The sequence below is a fragment of the Microcebus murinus genome, chromosome 4, assembly GCF_040939455.1.
Source record: "Microcebus murinus isolate Inina chromosome 4, M.murinus_Inina_mat1.0, whole genome shotgun sequence".
Lineage (NCBI taxonomy): Eukaryota > Metazoa > Chordata > Mammalia > Primates > Cheirogaleidae > Microcebus > Microcebus murinus.
In genome coordinates, this window is record NC_134107.1 from 61,512,372 (window position 1) to 61,535,579 (window position 23,208).

Genomic DNA, 23,208 nt, shown 5'->3' on the forward strand with positions numbered 1-23,208 from the left:
CCGGAGAGCTCGGCCGCCAGCGCCCGGGAGCCGCTGAGTTCACTCGAGGAGGGCGGCTGCGCTTCGCTCGGCATTTATTTCATACGGCTGTTTAAAAAGCTTGTTTTAAAATATAGATCATTATATATATATTTATATATATAAAATATATAAAGAGGAATTGAGGAGAGCCGCCCCAAAGACAAAGCTATGTTTTATAAATATTTCTGTAGCTCCCACACCCCAAAGGAAGAGAAAAAACAAAAAACAAAAACACATTTACAACCCAAGCTAGTGGTTCCATGTGGCGGGCCCAGCAGGTTCAGACCCTGGGGTGGGCTGGGGGTCCCGAAGAACGTCCTGATGGGGGCGGGCATACCCCTTCCCCGACGCTGGGCTCTCTGGCCCTGAAAGGTCAAGCCCACAGCAGTCTCACCAAGCCCAGGCCCCTGGATTCTCAGACCAGCCTGCGGGCACTCCAGGGCCTCGGGCTGCCAGGTTATTTTTAATCTCGTCGGTTTCCTCTGATGTCCCGGCCCTCCTTCCAGGGTGGCCAGGCCTTCTGTTCCTGGTGGCTTCCAAGTGCAGGCAAAGAACGGGCCACCTCCCACGCCAGGCATCTGGAATTCACAAGCAAAACTCCACGCGAGTCTCCAGGCCCCCGGCCCTGGCTGCTGAGGGTCCTCGGGCAGAGCCTGCGCCCCGCGTGGGGCGGAGGGCGGGGCCTCACTTGCACACGTAGCGCTCCACGGTGCGCTCACACCTGCGGCAGGTGACGTAGCAGCACCAGTGGTACTTGCAGTGGCACCGCTCGACCACACGGTCTGTGTAGGGGTTGTAGCCGCGCCCACAGCACATGAGGTCACAGCTGTCGCTGCCGTTGGATGTCTTGTTGCACTGCCTGGGGAGGGGGAGGAGGTCAGTGAGTGTTCCTGTCACCCCCTAACAGACCCTGCGACTCCCGGCCTCCCCCCATAGCCGCTGACTCAGCTCCTCTTGGCAGGTGTCTTAATCTTTGGGGAATTTTAACTAATTCTCTTACCTAAGGGTGCACTCAGCCTTTTCCCCTATTTCTAATAAGCAACTATCAAAACGATGGGGTTGCTTTGTTTTCTTGGAGGTATCGTTTTTCTGTTTCTTCTACTTCTAAATGCTCAAAGGACCATCAAAAACCAATCTGTCTAATAATCCTACCTTCATATTTAATCTTTACTTATATTGTGACAGATGTGAAGATCATTTTCACTTTTAGAATCCCGGGTTAAATTCTGAAACACTAAAAACGGCCTTGGCTGTGAGGCCACGTGAGCATGTGCACACTGTCCGTGGCGGGTGAGGGGCTGGTGGCCACGGGCACCCCACAGGGCAGGCATGTCCTTCCAGCATTTTATCCTACTGGGAGCAGGCAGGGTCCTTGGGGAGGGGCTGGAATTATTATGCCCATTACACCAATGAACACAGGCTAACCCAAGGGCAGAGGCTTAGACTCAGGGCTGCTGAAGCCAAGGCCATTGCTATTCTCCCTACCCTGAAGCCGTGGGACCCAGGGCTGGCAGGGACAGGGGACGGGGTGGGGGAGGGAAGGAGGGGAGCTCCAGGAGAGAGTCAGCAACCTGCTGCAAGCAGCTCCTGTGGGAGGCAGGAGAACAGTGGGAAGAATACATGCCCCAGGGCCAGGCAGACCTGGGTTCAAGCCCCAGCTTCTCCACTTATTGGCTGTGTGACTGAAGAAAAGTCACTTAACCTTTCTGGGCTTTGTTTAGCCATTCAACACCCATGTCCCCCTTTGCTATGCCCTAAAGGTCTGCAGTTAGCCACTCGGCCCTCAGTCGTAGGAAGGGGACAGAGTTCCTTTTTTATTTCTAGATCCCTGACACGCAGTGTCTGAAAACCTGGCTTCCAACATCAGAGCCGGACCAGGCCTGAGATGGTGCCCGGGACGGGGAGTCAGAGAGGGCGGGGCCACGGGCCCAGGGAAGGGCCTCTGGGATGCGTGGCCCCACGGCACAGGGTGGCACAGGTCATGGGGCGTGAGTTTCAGGGGTGCAGGCTTCTGGAAGAAACATGACAAAGGGCTGAGGTTTGGAATATCGGCTGCTGGTGGGGCCTCAGTTCCCAGGTTAGATTTGAGGAGGGCTGCAAGGCGTCTGCCCCAGCTGGGGTGCCAGCGTCTGCAGAGACACCACGTGTGCACGACAGTTAACAAAGCTCATTTATATCCAGCCCTCTGCACTCTGTATCCCCTAACCCAACACATCACACATCCCCCCTCCTCCAGGAAGCCTTCTTTGCTGTCCAGGCTGGGTCAGAGCCCCTCTGGGCTCCTCTTGCACTGGGATTCCCTCCGTCACAACTTGAGCATTTGAGGTCCCCCCACCCACCAGCACCTGCTAGAGCCAGGCAGAGCTACAACTGACCCGCAGCCTCATGTAATGGGTGTAAGAAGTGTTTGTGGCTGTAAACTACTGAGACATTGGGGGTGTTTGTTACTGCAGCAAAAGCTGACTGATACATACACGTGCAAGAGCCCACCCCAGGGGAACAGCATGCTAAGGATGCCAGGAGGGTGGGTGGTGCTGGGGGTGGGGGCTCCTATCCAGTAGTGTGGGGGCAGCTGAGAGAGAGGCCTGGCAGCCTGAGGACAGAGGGAGGGAGGGGAGAAGCTGGCCTGGCACAGAGGGATGCTGGGTAAGCATAATTTGAGATCACTGGCCAACCCCACGAGCTGCCCGGTGTCCTCTCCATTGCATGGAAGGTGAGACTGAACCTCAGATCAGTGAGGGACACGCTCAGGTTCACCCAGCCCGGGGGCTGTGCCCTTGTCTGACACACACACACAGCCACTCACGGGTCGGGGAGACCCTCTCTTTGCCCTGGGGTCCTCCGTGGGCTTCCACCAGCCCTCTGTGTTCTAGAATCCTCCTCTCCCTCCCCCATCCCCATCTGCCTCGGCCCAGCCTCTCGCTCCTTCCTGTCTCCCTGGCCTGACCCGGTTCCATCTTCATTCCGCCGAGCCCCTCAATCTGGCCTCCAGATGGGAGCCTGGGCCTCCCTGCAGAGGCTGCCGCCCCGGCCTGTGGGGACGGAGCCCCCAAACCACCCCTCCCTCTGCTGGAGACTGGAACGTGGGCTGCGGAGGAAGTAAATGCTGGCCGGGCACCAACTATGTGCCAGACACGTTCCCAGACACCCGCTCTCTGGTTCAATATTCTTTTAACCCCGAGAACACTAGTTTTGTGGAATGCTATTAGGGGCTCCCTAATAAAAGAGTTCCACGGCCAAACACCTCTGGGAAACACTGGCTTAAACAGATCCTTTACCGCGGGATTCCTCGGAGCCTTTAATATGTTCTTGTGCCTCGTGAATTACCAAAGAGAATTTCCCAACATATTTGATTGCAGAACTTTCTATTATAGTACGTCAGGGCCAGCCTTCTCCAGAACGGTCTTTGGGAAGTGCTGCTCCCCTGAGCCCCCACCAGCCCCACCTGGCTCACAGGTCTGCAGCGTCTGCGGCTCCCCTTCTCCTGTCCTAAGCCAGCTGTAGGGACCCCCGCCCTGGCTCTGAACCTGGGACCAGGGGGTCCCCAGGAGGAGGACTGGAGTGGGTCGGGGGACACAGGAGCGTACTTGCTCTACTGAATGCGGGCAGATCTCACCCTCCTTCGGCTCCGTGTGGACCCTGTGTGGCCCCCGTGTGGTTGTGGGCTGGCTGCTGCCCCCACTTTCCCCGTGCCTCTCAGGTCCACTTTCTCTCTTTCTTTCTTTTATTTTTTGAGACAGTCTCGCTCTGTTGCCATGGCTACACAGTACAGTGGTGTCATCATAGCTCACTGCAACCTCCAACTCCTGGGCTCAAGCCATCCTCCCACCTCGGCCTCCCAGAGTGCTAGGATTGCAGGCATGCGCCACCGTGCTCTCATTAAGGTGGTTGTCTCTTCTCATCTGTCTCTCCCACTAGGGGCAGGGTGGGGCAGGGGCTACCGCCAGCCCCCATTCCTCAGGGGCCCCCGCCAGGGCGAGGTGCAGAACAGGTATTCCCAGAGGCCCTTGCACCCTGGCACCTACACTCACCATTCCTGGGGCCACCTCTCTTTACGGGGCAGGGACTCTATTCCCCTAATGCCAACTGGGTCCCAGCTGTGTGCCTGGCCCTGAGCTGGGGAGCAGCCTGTGCAACACGGCTGGCCCTCTCCTGCTGGGATGGCAGCAGGCCCTTACCTGTCTTGCGTCCCGTGGGAGCCCACCTTCTCGTTCTTCATGCAGAAGTCAGGCGAACTCTGCAGGTAGACAAGTTCCGAGTCCTTTACAGGCCGGATATCCAGATCCTTGGGCACCAGGTGCTTGCGGGTGCCCATGGGTCGGTGCACTACCTTGGTGGCCGATAGGTAGCGGGTCTTGAGGTCAGCAGCTACGTCCCGCAGCTCCTGCAGCCCCTTCCAGCAGGTGCGGATGGAGCAGGAGCCAGACACCCCATGGCACTTGCACTTCATTTCCAGAGAGGCGCGCAGAGCCTGCGGACAGGGGAGGGCGTCGGGCTGGGCGGCTGGAGCCCCCTCCCTGGCCTGCCCAGGCACCCTGGCCCCACCCGCTGCGTGGCTGGGTGCTATTGGGGAGTCATCACCCACTTAAGCCTCAAGTGATAAAGCTTTTTGCTCTAAAGCTTGGAGGTGTTGTGGGCCTTCCTCTAACTTAGGGGGCAGCTGAGGGGCAGGAAGAGAGACATTTCTAAGGATAAGAGATTCCATTATTGAGCACCTACTATATATCAAGTGCTCTAACACATAATGTGGGTTAATCATCACAACAGCCCTTCAAGGAAGGTATCCTTATCTTCCCCATTTTACAAAGAGGAAACAAAGGCTCAGGGAGGCTAAGTCTCAGGCCCAAGATTTCACAGCTAGGAAATCATGAAGCTGGATTTGAGCCCAGGTCTGGGGCGGGGGAGATTCCAAAATTGGTGGCTTTTAGCAGTTCCCTGGTTTTCTTTCACACAACTCTGAGGCTCACTAATGCTGAGTGAAGCCTCTGGAGGGCCCAGAGTGAAGTAAACAGGACCACAGGGCATCGAAGCACGTGGAGTCCTCAGGGAAAGGACAACTAGGTCCCTCAGCATAGGTGACGAAAGGGACCCAGGGCTTCCCAAGGCCCACCGGGTACGAAACATGTGGTGGCAACCTCATTTAACCCTCACACAGCCCTGCAGCTTGGGGGATACTGCGCCCCTTTTGCACATGGCCCCCGGGACCCGTCTGATGTACCCTGAGGCTGAGGCCCCGCTTTGGACAGCACTCGGGGACGGGCGGGCTGTGCCCTGGCAGTGGGAGGCCCCGGCTGGCCCAGCCCTGGCTGGGGGCACAGGGGCGGGGTTCCCGTGAACAGGGGCAGGTGGCAGGCTGGGAGGCAGAAGTCTTGAGTCCCTGGCCAGGCTCTGCTACAAACCCACAGTGTGACTCGGCCTCAGTTTCCCTAACTGTCCAAGGATGGCCTGGACATGCTAGAATCCTCACTCGAGGGAGACCAGTGAGTGAAGGTGAGGACTCGGAAGCCTCTGGACTTGGACTCCTACAGACCTGGGCTCCGTCGTGCCCTGTGGCGGAGCCACTTCAGTTCTTCCAGCCTCCTGTGGTGCCTCTGTAAGACGTGGCTAACAGGTGTGGGCAAGGGTTGGTGAGACGCCGTCTGTATACACAGCTCTGGCCGAGCAGCCAGCCTGCCCCTCACAGGCCCTTCCCCCATCCGTGCACACGGGACAATAGCACCTGCCCCAGAGCTGCTCCGTGGACCACAGGAGGGAAAATGGGTCGAGGACCAAGCACAGTGCAACATGGACTGGTATAAAGTATTGTGGTTTTTATAATTTTTGAAGAAAAAAATGTCTGTTCGTTCACTTATGCATTCACTCACCCAGGCTTTTGTGCAATGGGTTGAGGAATTAATGAGAAACTAATGATAATAAATGTTAGAGGGAAACTGCATTCTGGAGGTTGGGGCGGCTTTGGGTGGGAGTCCCCGTTAATCCAAGGGGATGGCTCCTTAGTATGAGGCTCTGTTGCCCACAGCCCTCTCCTCACCCCGGGGCAGAGCCTGTGGGACATGGCAGACAGGGACGTAGCACCAGATCACCCCCCATTTCATAGATGGGAACAACCGAGGCCAGAGAGGAAGTGACTTGCCCAGCGTCACTAGGCCAGAGCCAAGGCCAGCACTCAGAGCTCCTGACTCCTAGTTCAGGCTCCTTGCATTTGGACAACCCAAATCCCAGTGGACCCCCTGGAGGAGGAGGAGCCCGGAGAGCCCCAAGCGGCTGGAGAGGGAAGAGCTGGAGAAGGTGGAAGCCATCAGGCGTGGACCGATCAGGGCCCATCCCCCACACCCCCCTCCACCGGGGCACACTGGTGGCCCTTTTCCGGCCAATGGCATAAGCATAACTATCTGGGGGTGGGTGGGGTGGGTGGTTACCTGTCTCCCCACTTCACTGTTGTGTAGACGCATCAGTTTATTGGCTTGGGATCCTGTTTTTTTCACCTTCATAGGAGCATCGGAAAACTTGGCCCCCATGAGGAGCCCGTAGCTGAGGTTGTCCGCACATCCTCCCCAGCGGTTCCCGGGCCCGGGTGGCTCACCTGGGACAGGGCCGCAGGAGCAGCCGGGCAGGTCGCCGGAGGTGCAAGCCCGGGCGATGGCGTGGCTGATGGCGGCTGCCGACAGCGCATACACGAAGGCCGACTCCCGGGTCCCTGGGGGCAGGAGGGGTGGGTCAGCCGGGCAGGGATCCAGGGATGGGACCCTGCCAGGTCTGAGGCCCTCCTCCTTCACCCCCACCCTCTGCAACCAGGGTGGTGCCGGCAGAGGACAGCACTGGGGCCATCAGGCTGTCACCCCTTCTCCCTCCCTCAATCCCCCCCAAATACACCAGCTGCGTGCCACACTCACTCGAGACCCGCACACCCACAGGCATGCCCTCTCCCACGAGGCTTTGACCCGCTCGCCCTGCTCTTGGGGTTGGGGCTGCTCTACAGGCATGAAGGCCCAGGCCCTGAGCTCCTGATGGGCCAGACGAGCGTCCAAGGAGCCTGCCGTGTCCCCCAAAAAGATATGCTCAAGTCTGCCCCTGTCCCTGGGAGCATGGCCTTATTTAGAAATAGGGTCTTTGCAGATGTTATGAAGCTGAGAAGAGGTCACGCTGGGTCAGGGTGGGCCCTAAGCCAGTGGCTGGTGTCCTTGTAAGAGGGAATTCCAGATACACAGACACACAGAGGGGGACAACACCGGGTGACCATGAAGGCAGAGACTGAGTGACGCAGCGGCAAGCCAAGGAGCACCAAGGATTGCTGCAGCCACCAGGAGCTGGGAACAGGCGAGGAAGGCTCCTTCCCTGGTACCAGAGCCTGGCCCTGCCCGCACCTTGATTTTGGACTTTCAGCCTCCGGAACTGGAGACAATACATTTCTCTGGTTTGAAGCCGGCTGGTTTGTGGTGCACGGCGACAACAGCCCTAGGAAACTAATATGGAGCCCACGTGCCCCGGCTCAGGGGGTGGGTTGGGGGGCCCTGGCCTCAGGTTTGAGCCCCGGCTCCATCTCTCAACCAGCAAGTCACTTCCCCGTCTCCAGCCTCAGTTTCCTTAAATGTAGAGCATGGGTGACAATACCTACCTCACAGGCTGGCTGTGGAGTTCAAGTAATTCAGGAAGGAAGGAAGGGGTGCAAGTGCCGCACAAACATTAGCTGTTACGTTTAGGACCCATGAGAGAACTTACCACCATGCAGGGGAGAGATGAGGCCCATTAGGGTGTTTCTGCCGGGCGAAATCATCTCTGTTGCACACAGGTCCCCTAAACCCACCCCACGAGCCACCTCCTGCAGGAAGTCCACAGGAGCCATTTTGCTATCTCTACCCCGCTTTGCGCGGCGTGCAGCAATTTCAGCAGCCTGGGCTGGTATAACCTGTGGCACACCTGCCTGCCCCTGAGGGTGGGCTCTGGCGTTGTCCTTCATCTACTCCCCTCCCAAGCGCCTCCCTGACACGTGGCCTCACGTATAGCAGGGCCTGGTCGTTCCTTCGCGCAGGCATTAGGGAGCACCTGTGTTTGCAATGTCATTCAGACTCCCCGGTGCTGACACATTCACTCGCCTGCGTGTTTCCTCACTCGCTCATTCGTGCCTGAGTACCCATACCTATGATGAATTCACCCACCATGCACCCGTCCGTCCCTTCCTCTGCCCATCTGTGTATCCATCCATCATGCGTCTGTTCACTCGTCCACCCGTGAATCCACAGTCCACCCGTCCATGAACTCACTCACCTATCTAAACACATGCAGATGCACGTGTGAGCCCCTGGCAGCCCCGCCAGCTCCCTACCTCTCTCCAGGTCAAGCAGGTAGTTGGGGGCGAGCTCGATGGAGGAGCAGTTCCAGCGCATGTCGGCGAAGGCCCTGCGGCAGGCCTTGGTCACCTCGCGGGCGGCGTGCACGATGGTGTGCATGAGCTCCAGGTTGCTGCGGCACAGCTGCACCTGCGCGGACACCAGGCCCTCCAGCTGCTTGCAGTGCTGCGTCTGGTTCAGCGCCAGGGCCGCCGGCGTCTTGGACAGAGCCCTGCACGCCGCCCGACCGCAGCCAGGGGTGGAAGGAAAGACGGGGCTGTGAGGGGCCGAGCCGCCTCCACCGCACTACCGGCCACTCACTGGAAGAAGCCAGGAAACCGGGGACCCAAGTGCCCCATGGCAGAGCAGCATATCTCCCTCCCGTTCCTGCGTGACCTTGGGCACATCACTGTCCCTCTCTGGGCCTCAGGCCCCATTTGTAACGTAGGATCACACTCCCCATCTTACCTAAACCTTATTATGATTAAACTAACAAAAACCAGTTTTCCAGCTCACAAAGCACACGCATCCACCCACGGCCCGGCTTAGTTCTCACACAGCTGTGAATTATTAGTTTTTACTCAACATTCATTCAACACCGCGCACGATGTGCCAGGAACCATGCTAGCTGCTGGATTACTGTAATCACAATAATTATGCACACTATTAATTGTGCCCTTACCATACACACAACGTGAGTTAGGAGTTTTCCATCATTGTTTCACCTAATTACTAAACCCATTTATTATGTTGTAAGGTCCCATATCCATGCGAGGGATTGTTATTAAAGAGCCACTCAGTTTTGTGATGACCTGGAACTTGGAAAATTTAGTATCTAATCCAGATTTGGCCATTAACTTGCTGCGTCACCATAGATAAATCACTGCCCCTCTCTGGGTCTCAGTGTGTATATCTGTAAACTGTATTTTCCAGAATGGGTTCCAGTGAGACACTCTGACAAAAGGGACCCATTTGGGGAACACGATGTACTATGTCCCCCCTTGGAGAGTCTTCATGCACACTAACATTTTAAAGGTCCCGAGAAGTCCTGCAGCAAAGTAACAGACTTGGTTTTGTTTAACTCAGAGAGTCTGTTGAGCACACTGAGCACAAAGCCTTTTGCTTGAGGAATGTCGGTCAAGGGGGGCTCTATGACCCTTGGTGATGTTATAGCACCTCAGAGCCCCGTAGATCCTGGCTCTGGGTACTGGGGTTCTAAGCCTCTAAGGCTGGGTCCATCCTGGAACGGCTGCTCTCCCAGGCCTTCTCTGAGGAGCAGGCTGTACCAGGCAGCACTTCCCCCAAGTGTGGGATAGAGGGACTCCCCAGCCCTAAAGGACTCCACAGCAACCTGCCCCCAGCAGGGGGGCGGGTCTGGAACCAGAGGCAGCTGGCCCTCAGCAACCCAGCAGCAACCCAGCGGCCAATCTGCAGCCGCAAGAGCTGAGTGCCTTGCCTGCTGCGGCCCCAGTGGTCATCACCCGGGGCTGACACCTGGTGAGGCTGAGTGCTGAGGGAGGCAGCCAGGTGCTAAGGGAGCAGCACAGGCCTGGGTAGACTCCGGGCTCCATCGTTCCCCTTGCTACCTAGCGCAGGTCACTTAACCCCCGCCCCCCCAGCATTATCTGAGGGATTCAATCAGACAGTGCGTGTACGAACACGCGCGTCACATGTTCTGCCCAGGGCTGAGTGCTGCGGTCAGGGCTCAATGATGGGAGCTACTACAATTACTGCCTTGGTGGTCTCTTCCCGCCTTCGGGCAGCCCCCCTACCCCACCCAGTCAAGGCCAAGGGCTGCCACCTGACATTCAGGGCCCCTCGAAGCCTGGCCCCCCAGCTTTCCCAGCCTCCTGTCCTCAACCTAGTATCTGCCCACACCAGTCTCCTGACTTCTCCAACAGGAACTGTCTTACCACCATGCTTTTGCCCAGGCTTTTCCTGAGGCCGGGAGTGCCTTTCCCTCTGCTCCTGTACCTGAATGAATAAATGAACTCGATCTACTCATGGAAGAAATATTTACTAAGCACCAACTCTTCTCGAACTCATTTGGTAATAAACGTGACACAGATCCTTTCCTCAAGGTGTCCCTAGTCTAATGCCTAGATAAAACTGTTAACAGCTGTAAGTCAATGACCCAGCTGTTCTGCCTCCTGGGCTTGTCCAGGGAAGAGCACAAGCTTTGAGTACCAGCTGTGTGACCTAGGTAAGTTACCCAACCTCTCTGGGCCTCATGGTCCTCATCCACTATAAAGAAATGACGAGTACTCCTTCAAAAGGCGATGGTAAGACTTACATAACAAAATTTATACAAAGCGTTTGGAGCTTTCACAGATGAAGTCCCCCTACTCGTGGCCAGGTGAATCTTGGACCAGAGGGAGTAAGAAGCCATGGACTCCAACTCCAGCTCTGCCCTCTACGTGCTATGCAAACTTGGGCAAATCGCTGACCCTCTGTGGGCATCACCTACGAAATGGGGACCCTGGGGTCTTGCAAGGGCAGAGTACTATGTGCCTCATTGAGTCCTCTGTAGGTTGGCTTACCTCCTCCTGCCTCTCATTCTCTGCCACGCCCCACCCACCCTATAACCCGAAAGACAGAAGCCTTCCCAGAGACGCAGAGGAGGCCGGGGCCAGTGCGCATGGCCTGGGGTCTGCAGTTAGGGCAGCACAGCCCACCCCGTCTGAGATCACTGTGAGCATCTCGGGCAGTCTCCCCTCACTGCGACCCCTGGCCCAGCCCCACCCCCCTAAGTATGAGCAGGGAAAGTTTGGCGTGCCTGGACGCCAGGACCTGGCCCAGGGCACACCACACAGCAGACCTCAGACGTGGTCCCTGACCCCAGTGGAACTGGTCTGGGCCTCCCTGGCCTTCCCTCTTGGGAAGCTGCAGCCCTTCCTGGGTGGGTTTTGACCACACAAAGGCAAATGTCATCACCTCGGCATGTTTCTTGGCTGTTAACAGCCTCCACCCCCACCCAGCAAACACTGCTCACCCGTGTGCAAGGTAGCAGCCCCCATACGGACACTTCCCGGTTTACAGAGCCGCTCGTTTCACACACACTGCTGGGGGCGCCCGGACGAGATCATTATCCCCACTTCGGACCAGTGAGGATGCGGAGGCAGGGCCAGGGGCTGTGCTGGCCGCATCCCCGCCCCCCTGCAGATCAAGTCCTCCTCCCTGCTGGGCTGTCAGCCCTTGCATGCGGTGTGGCCTCCCAAACTGGGTCCCCTCTCTGCTCTGTTCTGGGCAGTCCACGCAGCCTGTCCTGAGCCCTCTCTGCTCTTCACCCTCCCAACTTCCTTCCCTTCCCCTCTGAGCATCTGAAAGTGGAAAGGGTTACGTGAACGACAGCAAATCAAACATCAGGCCAGCGAGGGCGCAGTGGTGTCCCAGCCGCGTGGGCTGCCTCCCTGTCTCCCTCCGGCTCTTGCTCAAGCCAAGAAGGGGGTGGGGTGGGCCAAGCCTCCCACCGGGGGCTCAGGTCAGGCAGTCCCCGAGTGCTGGGTGCCGTGGCTCTCAGGGAGGAGAGCTCTGTGCTCCTGGTGCCAGGGGTCTCACTGGCTGGGACCCTGGGCCACCCCTGAGCCACTCTGGGTCTCAGCCTCTCGGTCCCTGAGAGACAGAGTGACAGCCTCCCCAGCTGGCTGAGAGAGAAAGTGCTGGTAGGGCAGCTCCCAGATGAGGCTCCGACTCCCTGGGCGGCCAGCGGATCAGTAGGAAGCTGCTTCTGAGGCCCCTGGTGGGCGCAGGGCAGGGCAGAGCCCAGGGACCTGCCCCGGAGGCCGAGGGGCCGGGCGCGCTGGGGAGGCCGGCCACGGCCACAGTGCAGGCGGAGAGCGGGAGGCGGGAGGCAGCAGATTCCACTCCCAAGGAGGGCCATGCGGTCATCTGGTAATTAGTGGTAATGACCGTTTCTAACTAAATCCCCCTTGGGGAGGTAATCAAGGATTAGGGCGGGAGGCGGGGGAATTGCCGTGTGGACATCTCGGCTTGCTTCACTCCGGCAGAGCCCTAATTGGAAACATTTCAGTTTATCTGGGGGTGGGGGCTGGGGGAGAGGGTGGAGGAAAGGACAGGAGGGAACGCAGAGTTCACAGGGAAGGCTCGTGCCCAGGGCTCTGGGGGTGGCGAGCTTTCTCTCTCTCTCAGGAGTGGGGGGCTCTCCTGGGACTGGCTGGAGCAGAGACACTAGTTCAAGGTCTGGCTCAGCTGCTCCCTCACTGGAAGCAGGTCACTGCCTCTTGCCCTGCCTCAGTTTCCCCATCTATTCCCTCAATGTCCAGAACTAATGTAGGCTCCAATGACGAGGACATTTTAGGGTAACAGAAGCTGACAAATGACTTCACCTTCCCATCGCCAGAGCCACAGTCCTCCTTCTCCCTTCCACTGCACCAGGCCATCTTCACGCCTGGGTGGTCCCCCCCACACACCTTATGCCTCCAGGCAGGGCTTTCGTCATCTCCTGCCTGGTGCACTAAAGAGCCTCCTCCCTGCCTTCCTGCCCGGGGTATCATTGAGGTGTTTTCCTGGTGTTGCCAGGTGGCCCTACCCTCAGGCAGCTCAGGGTACCTGGCCCAGGTAAGGCCCGTTTCCAAGAAAAGTCTTCGTCCTGGACCTGTACTTCACAGCATCCATCTGCCTCTCGGCACGGGGTCAGGCACATGATGAACTCCGGGCCAGGACCCAGCAGCCAGGCGTGGGCTCCTGCACATGACCCGGGCCCCAGGTCCGGCTCTGCAGTTCTGCAGCCAGGCTGCTCACGGCACTGGGTGGTGCCACCAGCCCACTCGGTACCAGCTGAGCCTGGCAGAGCTGGGCTCGTAAGATCCCCTGCACCAGCACCACCCAGAATGTAGCCTGGCAGAGCACCCTTCCGCCAGGGGATGGAGGGGGTAAGGTCAAAAGTTGGAGGTGGGGTAGATGTCACATCCACAGCTACACTTCCAGGGCGGAGAGGACCCTGGTCAGCGCTGAGAGCTGGCTCAGGGGCCCACAAGGCTTGCCCTGGGAAGCCTTATAGTGCTGCCTGTCTGGACCCTAGGGTGGGAGAGCAGTAGAGTCTGAGTGGACCCTAATCCCCGAGCCAGACTTTTGTCCCACCCCTGCCCAGAGTCTTCTGGGGCTCTCCTGGGCCCCACATCATCCTGGTGCCCACGTGGCAGGGAGGATGGAGTAGGAACCTGGCCTCTAGACCACCCAGGCAAGCTCAGGCTCTCTCTGGGCTTCCATCTACCTCCCTAGGGCAGCTGTGGGGAACTCTCCTCAATCAGGCCCCAGGTCTAGGAACCAGGTCCCCTCAGAACTGCCCCTTCCTCACCAGCCACCCCAGGCTGGGGGCTGCAACTGCCAGCCCAAGAAGGGAACCCCTAGGGCCCTACGGTCCGAGAGGCCTCCTGTTCCCTCCTAGGCTTTGTCCCAGGACTCCAGAGCCAAGAGGGACCATCAAGTTCCCTTCCTCCATAGATGGGGAAACTGAGGCTGGTGAAGGGCCTGCCTAGAAGTGACACCAGGCCCCTTCACACCCAAGACTGCCCAGACCTCAGAGACAGAAGCCTGCCCACTTGGCCCACCCAATCCCATCCTGCAAAGTGAAGCCCTGACCAGCCTTGTCTGACACCTGCTCTCATTGTGCAAGTGGGGAAACTGAGGCCCAAAAGGGCAGGGCTTGCCTAGATCCGTACACAGCCAACCAGAGGCAGAACTGAGCTAGATCCCACATCCCAGGCTAGGGTTCCTTCCACCTGCATTTTGGAGCTGAGGAAACTGAGGCTCAGAGAGGCTAAAGCGATGGATCAGCCTGAGGCCTGGCCCATGGCTCATGAACTGGCAGCACTCAGGCTGGGACTCAGACTCCCAGTCCAGTGCTCTTCTGCCCCACTTGGCAGCAGCTGTGTCCCTTCTAGACTCTCAGGACTCTTCCTTGAGAGGCCCCACCTATGGTGAGCTGCGGGCTTGGCTGCCCAGGGAGGCGGCGGCCTTTATGGGCCCTCCCAGCCAGCCTGGGCCTTTCCTCTCACCCGGTAGCCCCTGCGCTTCGCAGTAGGCTGCGGCCACCCTTAGTCCCTTCCCTACCGGTCAGCCAGTAAGGGAGTGGGCAGCCCAGACCTGGGTTACCCCAACACTTGCTGGGTTGGGAGTCTCCCCGTACCTGGCTGGGGTGGAAGTAAGGTGGGAGAAGGGTCCCTGGGTTATTTCTGGGCAGGTGCTTGCAGGGACAGCCAGGCTCTGACCCCACTCCCCTGGTCCCCACCCCACTGGCTCAGCCTGATCTCCAGGCGCCCACCTGGTGGTCATTCCAGGTCCCTCAGCCACATCTGGTTTCATTCCTGTGTCAAGTGCCCCTTTCATCTCCAGGTCACTTTCCAAAGCCCAGGGCAGCAGGGGCCCCTGGGACAACCCCAGGACAGCTGGGCCTCCTGGATGAGCCCCCGCCTCCCACCCCCTCTGTACACTTCCCTGTTCCCAACTGTGCTATGGCTCCCTGTGACCAACAGGCCACAGAGACACATAGCCCAATTCAAATCCTGCCTCTACTACCCGCTAGCTGTGACACCCTGCTAGGCAAAGAATCCCCCGGCCTCCGTTGCCTCTTCTGAGTAATGGGGGAACGGCAGAAGCCACCTCGCCTACGGTGGTTGGGAGATTTAAATGAAATAATATACAAACACACTGATAATAGTGCCTAGCATGTACAAGGTCGTTCATGTGTGTGCATACGTGTGTGTGCATGTAGATACTTATATGTACATCCACATACATATGTACACATGGCCTGCTCACATGCTGTGTCTATATATACACACACATACACACGCACGCACACACATGCACACATCATTGTTCTTAAATCCCACCCCTTCTCCCACTTCCTCCTCTATCTCAAGCCCCAGCAAGAGTTTAACCATTATCTAGAGGTTTGGCCTCAAGGAGCCTGTCTGCCTGGGTTCTGAGCCCACAGCCACCATTGCCCAGCTGTGTGACCTTGGGGAAGCTGCCTAACCTCTCCATACCTCATTTTCCTCATTTGTAAAATGGTAGTAAGAACACTAGCTCGTCCCTCACAGGAGTTCGGAATTATCGAAATTAAAGGACCAGAGCTCTGAGAGCAGTGCCAGGCATATGGGAGGAGGCTCTTGCCATCCTGGTGTCTCCGAGTATGTCCACATGCACTGACCTGCCAGGACGCCCGCTCTGCACTGCACCTCCGCCCAGCAAAGTCCCACCTGTCCTTCCACGCCCAGCCCACGCACCTCCCTTAGGTGGCACTGACCACTCCTTCTCTGGGCTCCCATGTGCCTTCTCCGAGGACACAGACCATGGTCCACTCTGTATTTTCTATGTGTCCGTTTCTCCCAAGAGCCTGGGAGCTTCTTTAGGGCAGACGCTAAGTCGTGCCCATTTCTGTCGTGGCCTGGGCTCTGCAGTGGGGATGGAGGACACGGATGCTGCGCTGAGCTATCTACCCCGCCACATGCCAGCCTGGGGTTGTGTGCATCTCGCCCTTCTCAGAGCCTCAGTATTGCCACTGTAGAGCAGGGATGATAGCTGTGTCCCCCACAATGCTCTTATGAGCAACAAATGTCACCCGAGCCTAGTTCTCAGCCTCTGATGCTCCTTGTGCCCTGTCCCCAGCTAATCCTCTTCCTTCTCTGGACCTTAGTCTTCTTATCTGTAAACCGGTGGTGGATGAGGGGCTTAGACTCACTGATCAGAGGCCCCTGCCGTCTGGGACGGTGCCAGGTACCCAGCAGCAGAAGGAAGGTGGTTGCTTTCTCATAAAACTCATCAAGGACAGCTGGGAAGAGCTGGGGCCCCAGGGCTGAGCAACCACTGAGCCCAGGCTTCTCCTTGCAAACAAGGAACGCAGGAAGATGGGGTGCCCTTCTAGAATCATCAATTAATCGATAACTCAGTCCCAGAAGGGGCAGGGCCAGTGACCTCCAGACTGTTTGTTGGCAGCCCAGCCACTATCACCTTGTCTTCCAGCTAATCCACAAACTCTCTTCAGGGCCCCTTCCCCGGCCCCCATAATCTGTCCCCTGCTGTCTTATCTGACCGGCTCCCTGCCCCCACCCCAAACTCCAGACCTGTGTCCTGTCCTGGACTTTTCCACCCATATCTGGGCCTTTGCTCACGGAGTCCCCTCCACCCAAGTGCTCTCCTCCCCATTGCCCCCACCAGCCAAACTCCCCACAGCTCTTCAGTCCCTAAGGCCACTGTCCCTGAAAAAGTTCCCAGTGTCCCAAGTCTGTGCACTCCCCCACCAGGTGGTCTGCCCTCCTCTGGGCCCCCATAAGGCTGCGCTGGTCTCTCCTAGGGCACTGGACACTTGTGGAGTTATTTACGGCCTGGGCTTATCTCTCCCAGCCCAGAGGGCAGCTCCTTCGGGAAGGGGCTGGCTTTTCCTCCTCTCCTGCCTGCCCACAGCCCGCACAGAGTAGGCACTCCCTTCTGCTGGGCAGGGCGGCCTCTCCCTCCCACCTACCTCGCCATTAATAATTTCTGTCTACGGAATGCCCTGCACATGTGCACAGCACCTGACAGCTCAGGAGGCTCTTTCGTGGCCTCTTCTCATCTGACCCGAGTGGGCTGGAGAGTCACCCTCCTTTGACAGAGGAGGACGCTGAGGCGCCAAGAAGTAGAGTGACACTTCCCCAAGGTCACCCAGGTGGAGGGGTCAGGACTGTCTCTGTGGACCTCCAGCTAGGGTCAAGGAGACTGACAATCTTGAGCTGCCCCCGGTGCCAAGCCCCTTGGCCAAGATGTCTGTTTCCATCTGCCCCCGCGGAGGTCTCCCGCAACTCAGTGGCCTTTGCGCAACTGTCCGCTCAGGACGGGGCAAGTCCCTCGCCCTCCACGCCCTGTCTCGCTTCCTCTTTGCAAGCCTGAGGGAGGTAAGGACATTCTACAGGGGAGGAAATGGGGTCTTGAGAAAAATGATTTGCCCATGACTGCCAAGCCTACTTGGGCTCCTGGGTCTTGGCACGCTCGCCCCATCCGGGGGGCCCTTAACGCCCTCCGCGTAGCCCCAGCCCGTCCCCGTCCGCATGGACTCAGGGTCCCTACTTACAGCCACTTGATGCCATAGCACACGCCGGTCTGGAGAGCCAGGGCGAAGAGCAGCGCCTCGCAGACCTGCGGCCGCGCCCTCATCGTCGCGCGGCGGGCGCGCTCAGGGGTCGCGCCCGGGGGAGCCGCGCCGAAGTCCAGCCGCCTGCACCGCCACCGCCGCTCGTCCTGCGCGCACGCCGCCTGCAGTCGGGGAGAGGCAGGCGGCGGGTTAAGGCTGCGCGCGGGGCGGGGGAGGCGTTTTATTCAAATTACAAAGGAGGGGTCGGGGCCGGGGAGGCCGAGCGCGGCGGGCGTCCCCTCCCACCCGGCCCGGGTTCGAGTTAGCTGCGGCGGAGCCAGCAGAGGGCTTGTCCACCTAGTGCGGTCCCGGGCCCGGCCCGGCCGCGCCCTTGCGCCACTCAGGCTGGGACCCGGGCGGCCGGAAGGAAGGGCAGGAGGCGACAGAACCAGAGACCCTAGGAGAGACAGGACAGAGGGACAGCGAGAGGGAGAGACATGCCCAGAGGACGAGGCTGAAAACCACTGAGGCAGAGGACAGGCAGAGGGACGAAGGGAGAGGAACGAGGAGCCCGGGCGCAGGCGGCAGATTCCGGGGCCAGGAGCTGGGCTCTTATGCCCACAATATTATTAGTTATTATGGCCTTGGAATTCTCCTCCCCCACTGCGCCTCAGTTTACCTACTCTGTAAACTGGGATGATTCGGGCACATTTCACCTTTTATAAAGAACGTTCACGTAACAAGGTCGCATTTGCTCCCCTCAGCAACCCTGTGAAATGGGTACCATCGCTGCCCCATCTCACAGGTAAGAAAACCGAGGCCCAGAGATGTGAAGTGGGGTGGTCAGCTGGGTAGCGGCAGGGCCGTGTCTGTGGAGATCAAAGCCCCCGAGAAGACAGGAAACTGGGCTTGCTCTGGGCATCGGTTTCTCGGTCTGGGAAGGGGAGGACGAGACACGGGATGGCAGGGCTCTTTGTGCAGTGAGAGCGCCTCTTCAGCCGCCGCATTTCGGAGGGCCGGGGCGCAGCCGGAGCCGGGGCGCCGCAGCCGGGCCTGGGCGAAGCGGGCCAGCTCGCGGGGCCGGCGCCGTGCTGCCTCCCGCCGCCAGGAGGCGCCCTCGGGCCGCGGAGGAGCCGCTCCCCGCCCGCCGGCGGCCGGCAGAGCTGCTTTCTCCGGCTTTTTCTTTTTTCTTTTTTCTCTTCATTCTCACCTCATTAACTCCCCTCCCAGCTTCTCCGAAATTTACCAACACCTGCGTTCGCGCGGAGTCACACGCAGTCCCAGCCCCTCTCCCCTCGGGAGCAGCACAAAGGGATTCCTTTCTAAAGGGTTCGAGCAGTTGGAAAAAGGAGGCGCCACCGCGGTGGGGGGCGCTGGAGCCGGAAAAGGGCGTCCTCCTCTGGCCCAGTGAGCTTGGGCAAGCCCTCGACCATACCCAGCCTCAGTTTCCCCTTCTGTAAAATCAAGGGGCGGGACGTCACGCATCCCTGCGGGCTTTCCAGCCTCCCGGCAGTCCGCGGGTCCCCGAGCGCGCGCCGCCGGGGTCCCCCCCAGCACGTACTCCTGTGTCTGTCGTGTGCGCCCGTCCGCGTGCGCCGCGACACACGCTGGAAACCCCACTGCGTCCTGCAGCCTTCCGGCGTAACTCTGAGGAAGGCACAGAGAAAATCCCTAACTGCATTTTTGTCCCGCTCCACGGAGTTCCTCCCGCTCGGCGCCCCGCACGTGGGGCGCCAGCGACAACGCGCCACGCCTAGGCTGGGGGTCGCAGCGGGGCTCTCGGTGCGACCAGCCTGTATCCAGACCCTTTGTCTTACTAGTCCTGAAGTTTGCTGCGCTTCTCACAAGAAAAATACCCGCCCGATATGGTGGGCTGGGGAGGATCCAAACTCTGGTAACTGTCTTCGCCCCCCAAGCGTGGGCTCCCCCAGGCGCCCGGCATGCCTGCGAGGGGAGGACCCAGCGGCTGCGCGAGGGAGGAGGCGCGCGGACGCACCCGGGGATCCGTGTCCCGCCCAGCTCGCCCAGGGAGAGGAGGGGACGCCCGGGCCACCCAGCGGACCGGCACCCGGCCCGGCTACTCCGCGCTCTTTCGGAGCAGCCCGATGGACACAGGCTTCGCCCTCGGGCCCGCCGGCTCGTCGCTGGGGCAGGCAGCGCCTGGCCTGAGCCTCTGGGTCGCGACAGAGTATTCCTGTCCTGTGTGAGAGCGGCCGGGACAGCCGCGCGGGCCGCTGGGTCACCCTCCGCCTGCGCCGCGGGTCAGGGCGCCCGCGCCTCCCGAGCCCCCGGCCCGCCAGGGGGCGCTAAGCCGGGGTTCGAGTCGCGATCCGCCGCGGCCTCCGCGCAGCGTCCCGGGCGGGTGTTCCCGTCTGCAGTCGGGCAGAGGTGCAGAGTGCCCTCTCTGTCCCGGTCGTTCTACAGGGCGTCCTCTTGCCGTGGTCAGGCCCGAACTGCCCGGCCCCTTGCTTCAGGCCCCGCGCGGAGCCTCCCTTGGGGGCCGGCGCGTCGTGGGCCCGCGTCAAAGCGCAGTGTCTTTGGAGAGATAGCGGTCCCCTCTCCCCGCGCTGGGAAATAGGTCCCAGCCACCCCGCCTGCAGCGGGCCGCCCCGGGCTGTGCACAATCGGGGCGCCCGGAGCGCAGCAGCCCTGCGCCGCCAACAGGTGGTCCTAAGGTTTGGGTTGTGGAGATTCCGGGAAGCCTCGCCTTTGGGTGGCCTCCCCTCTGAGCCAAGCCGGCGGGGACTTGCAAGGCTCCCCTACCCCGACGCTCCCGTGCTAGGCCAGGAGTGGGCACTGCGCGCCGGGGCACAGTGTCCGGTCCCGAAGTCTCCTGCAGCGCCGCTCTCGGAGCGGACCCCGCGAGCCGGGACGCCGAGCGACTGCTTCAAGGTTACCTGCGAGGCGGAGCGAGGCCGGCCCGCAACCCGGCTTTGACCTCAGCCACCAGTCTTCCGAGATGCGTCTGCTCAGCTGCGGACGCTGCGCCAGGTCACCCGGGAGACCAATTGTTTTGGAAGTGAGAAGGGTGGGTGGGGGAACTCGGATCTCTCCCGCTACTCCCCTGGAGCCCGACTGCGCGCGCCCAAGGACCGCGAGGGACACGGAGGCACCTCGGGGTCGGGGTTAGGAGGCGTGGGGCTCGCGTGCGAGCTCAGTCAGATGTTCAGGGCGGTTCCAGATGTGCCGCGGGGCCGGGGACAAGACTCCTCTCCTCCCCACCCCCCAGCCTGGAGCTCAGGTCAGTAAACAAACTCGGTTCTCCCCCTTCCCCCGCCGCCGTGGGGAGCTGTTCTCAAAGCAGGGCGTCCGCCCCTCGCCTCCCGTTTTGGTAGAAGCTGTCGAATTTCTCTGCCTTTTGCCACCCTCTCCCACCCCACCACGCACACACCCTCTGTCGCGGGATCCAAGTTCCCCACCCCCGGGATGGCTCGGGCATGACCTCATCCACGGGCCGACCGGGAGGGAGGGGGTCTACTGGGGAGTGGGGACAGGGCCTGGAAAGCTCAGGGAGGGCCGCAGGAGCTGCACAGCCCACCCCCACCCCGCGTCTCCCTAAAGCCCGAATAGCCCTAAAGCCGGCGTCCCCAGCCCCTACGGCTGCGCTCCGCAGGGGGCATTCCTCCCGGCGCTGGGGAGGAGAGCGAGGTATGGAGGAGGGCTTGGTTTGCTTACCCGGGAGTGGGTGCCCAAGGGGGTCGCGGCGGGTGCGAGAAGCGCCGTCCTCCTTGGACTCGGGGACCCACGCCCTGGCAGGTCCCCGCGGAGCGTCTGCCCACTGCCCGCGACCACTGCTCACCTCTCGGGGCGCTCGCCCGCGCGCCCTGCGTGCCCGCTGCCCCGGCCGGCCCAGCGAGCGGCGAGCGCGGTTTCCCCCAGGCCGAGCGCACTCCGGCTGGGCGAGCGGCGAGGGCGCCCTCTTCGCGAAGCTGCGCCGCAAGAACGCCGGGGATCCTGGCCCGCGGCGGCCGGCTCTGGTCCCGCGCGGACTCGGGCTGCTCTGGGCTGCGCTCAGCTCCCGGGTCCTGCGCTCGCCGGTTCGCCGCAGCTCTACCCGTCGCCCGGCGCGATCTGCCGCGCCAGCCGCCCAAACTGCTTTATAAGGCGCGGGCGGCCGCTTTGATCCGCCCACGTCAGCGCGCCGAAACCCCACCGGGTGGCTCAGGCCGCACGCGGGAGGCGGGGGCGGGGTCCCTGCGGGCGCCACTGACCCGCTGCGCCCGGGCCCGCCGCTCCAGAGAACTTCGCACCCTGTTGAGTTACAAAGGGGGGACATGCTCCCTACAGCTGCTGTTTACTAAGCGTGCCTGCTGGGTGCCTCCTGCGTGCCTGTGGCGCGGGGCCCGGCTTAGGCCCACTCGAATCCGCGCCGCAGCCGGGCAAGGCACCTCAAGACTCGCCAGCGGGAAGTCCGGCGTGGTCTGTCTGGAGCCCCGGCGTCGCTAGGTGTTCCTCTCACAGCTTTGTTACTGTCGGTGTCGCGAGTCCTGAGACTTGAGTTCATGTCCCAGTCCTGGTCCTTCGAGGGCCATCTCTGCAGGCTTCTCTTTCCAGTACTGGAAAAAGGATCAAGGACCCTGCCCTCTCAGCGGAGAAAGGAGGCGCGAGGACTCGGTGCTGCAGAGCGCGCTGTAAACCTTCGGCGCTGAGCCCGACCGACCAGCGTCCTAGCGGCTGGGCTGACTGTCGGGGAGTCTTCTGGACACGGGGCTCTGGAGGCCAAAGGGAACTAAAGAGGCACTTCCTACACAGTGTAGCCCAGGCTGGGACAGTGCTTCTGGATCCGCTTTCCCACTTGCTTGGCCAGATCCACTGCCTGCACCGCCGCCACCACCACTTTGATTTCAAACTGCCCATCAGGTGCTGCCTTTTCATCAGCTTCTGTCTCCCCCTCCTTCTAGGGGCCCCAATCCCACGTTAGTAGAAAGGGAAATGGAAACTTAATGATAAGAAGGGGCTTATCTTGGGTCCACCAAAATGCCTGATACGCTTTTCCCCATTTTTTGGCAGCTGCAAATAAAGTGGCACTCATAGGCTGCCCCACACCTGGCCACAGGTACCTCCACATAAAACACAAACGTCTGGGCCCACAATGCCCACAGCAGCCTCCTAGCTATACGAGTACTCCCACACATGGGGAGCCAGTCTCCCTGGCACACAGGGATGGGACATACCACCCCATAAATAGTTACAAACACATTCAAGGGATACTTGGATACATCATCTGCCCACACACTCAGTAGCACATGGGTGTGACATGGCTATACACATGTCATTAAGATGAGCCTGAACACACAGACTACCCCCAACCAGTCCCTGCACAAACACACATGTGCTTCCATGCACACAGTGAGAACGCACACACAGCTCCCAAGTGTGCAACGCTAAACATATACTCCTGCACGCAGTCACAGTAATATCCGTTTGAACACTCGCTGGGACACCCCCATCTTCTACCCCAGAGCACTGAGCCAATTCCATTATCAAAGCAGTGGGAAGACAGTAGGGCTTTGGGTGAGGCATTTAGGAAGGCGGGAGGGGCAAGCCCAGTCCACCTAAGAGTCTGGGGACAAAGCCTCCAGGGACTCAAGGGTATCCTTAGCTTCCCTGCCACAATTCACTCTGGCCACCACAGTCAGAGCCATTCCAGGTGGCATCTATCCGGTTGGGATGCACTCCCCTCTGCTCATTTGAGAAGCTCAGCCAGTTACCTCCAAATATTTGCATAAAAAGTCCTTCTGCCATTAATCCCCTTCTGACTCCCAGCTAGAGTAGAAACAGAAAGCAATT

The 23,208-nt window shown here is 59.9% G+C and overlaps 1 protein-coding gene across 2 annotated transcripts; it reads right to left on the reverse strand.

The window, feature by feature from the left end:
* Window positions 1-479: 479 nt before the first annotated feature.
* WNT11 (Wnt family member 11) lies at window positions 480-21,701 on the reverse strand. Of its 2 annotated transcripts, XM_076002323.1 has the most exons (7): window positions 21,218-21,701; window positions 17,419-17,600; window positions 8,345-8,580; window positions 6,441-6,718; window positions 4,352-4,492; window positions 4,200-4,258; window positions 480-880 (listed from the first exon to the last, which is right to left on the reverse strand). In XM_076002323.1, exons 1-7 carry the CDS (start codon window positions 21,692-21,694, stop codon window positions 706-708), a joined length of 1,548 nt encoding a protein of 515 aa, XP_075858438.1. In that variant the 5' UTR covers window positions 21,695-21,701; the 3' UTR covers window positions 480-705. The 2 variants fall into 2 exon arrangements, with proteins under 2 accessions (XP_075858438.1, XP_075858437.1); XM_076002322.1 differs by having other exon boundaries at window positions 4,200-4,492; window positions 21,218-21,697.
* Between the last annotated feature and the right edge of the window lie 1,507 nt (window positions 21,702-23,208).

Coding starts and splice junctions, on each gene's coding strand:
- WNT11 (XM_076002322.1), bottom strand. CDS start 21,694: ATGTCCCCCCTTTGTAACTCAACAGGGTGCGAAGTTCTCTGGAGCGGC. Junction 17,601..21,217: donor GCGGGCGAGCGCCCCGAGAG/GTGAGCAGTGGT, acceptor CCCCGACTGCAG/GCGGCGTGCGCGCAGGACGA. Junction 4,493..6,440: donor ACAGTGAAGTGGGGAGACAG/GTAACCACCCAC, acceptor CCCTGTCCGCAG/GCTCTGCGCGCCTCTCTGGA.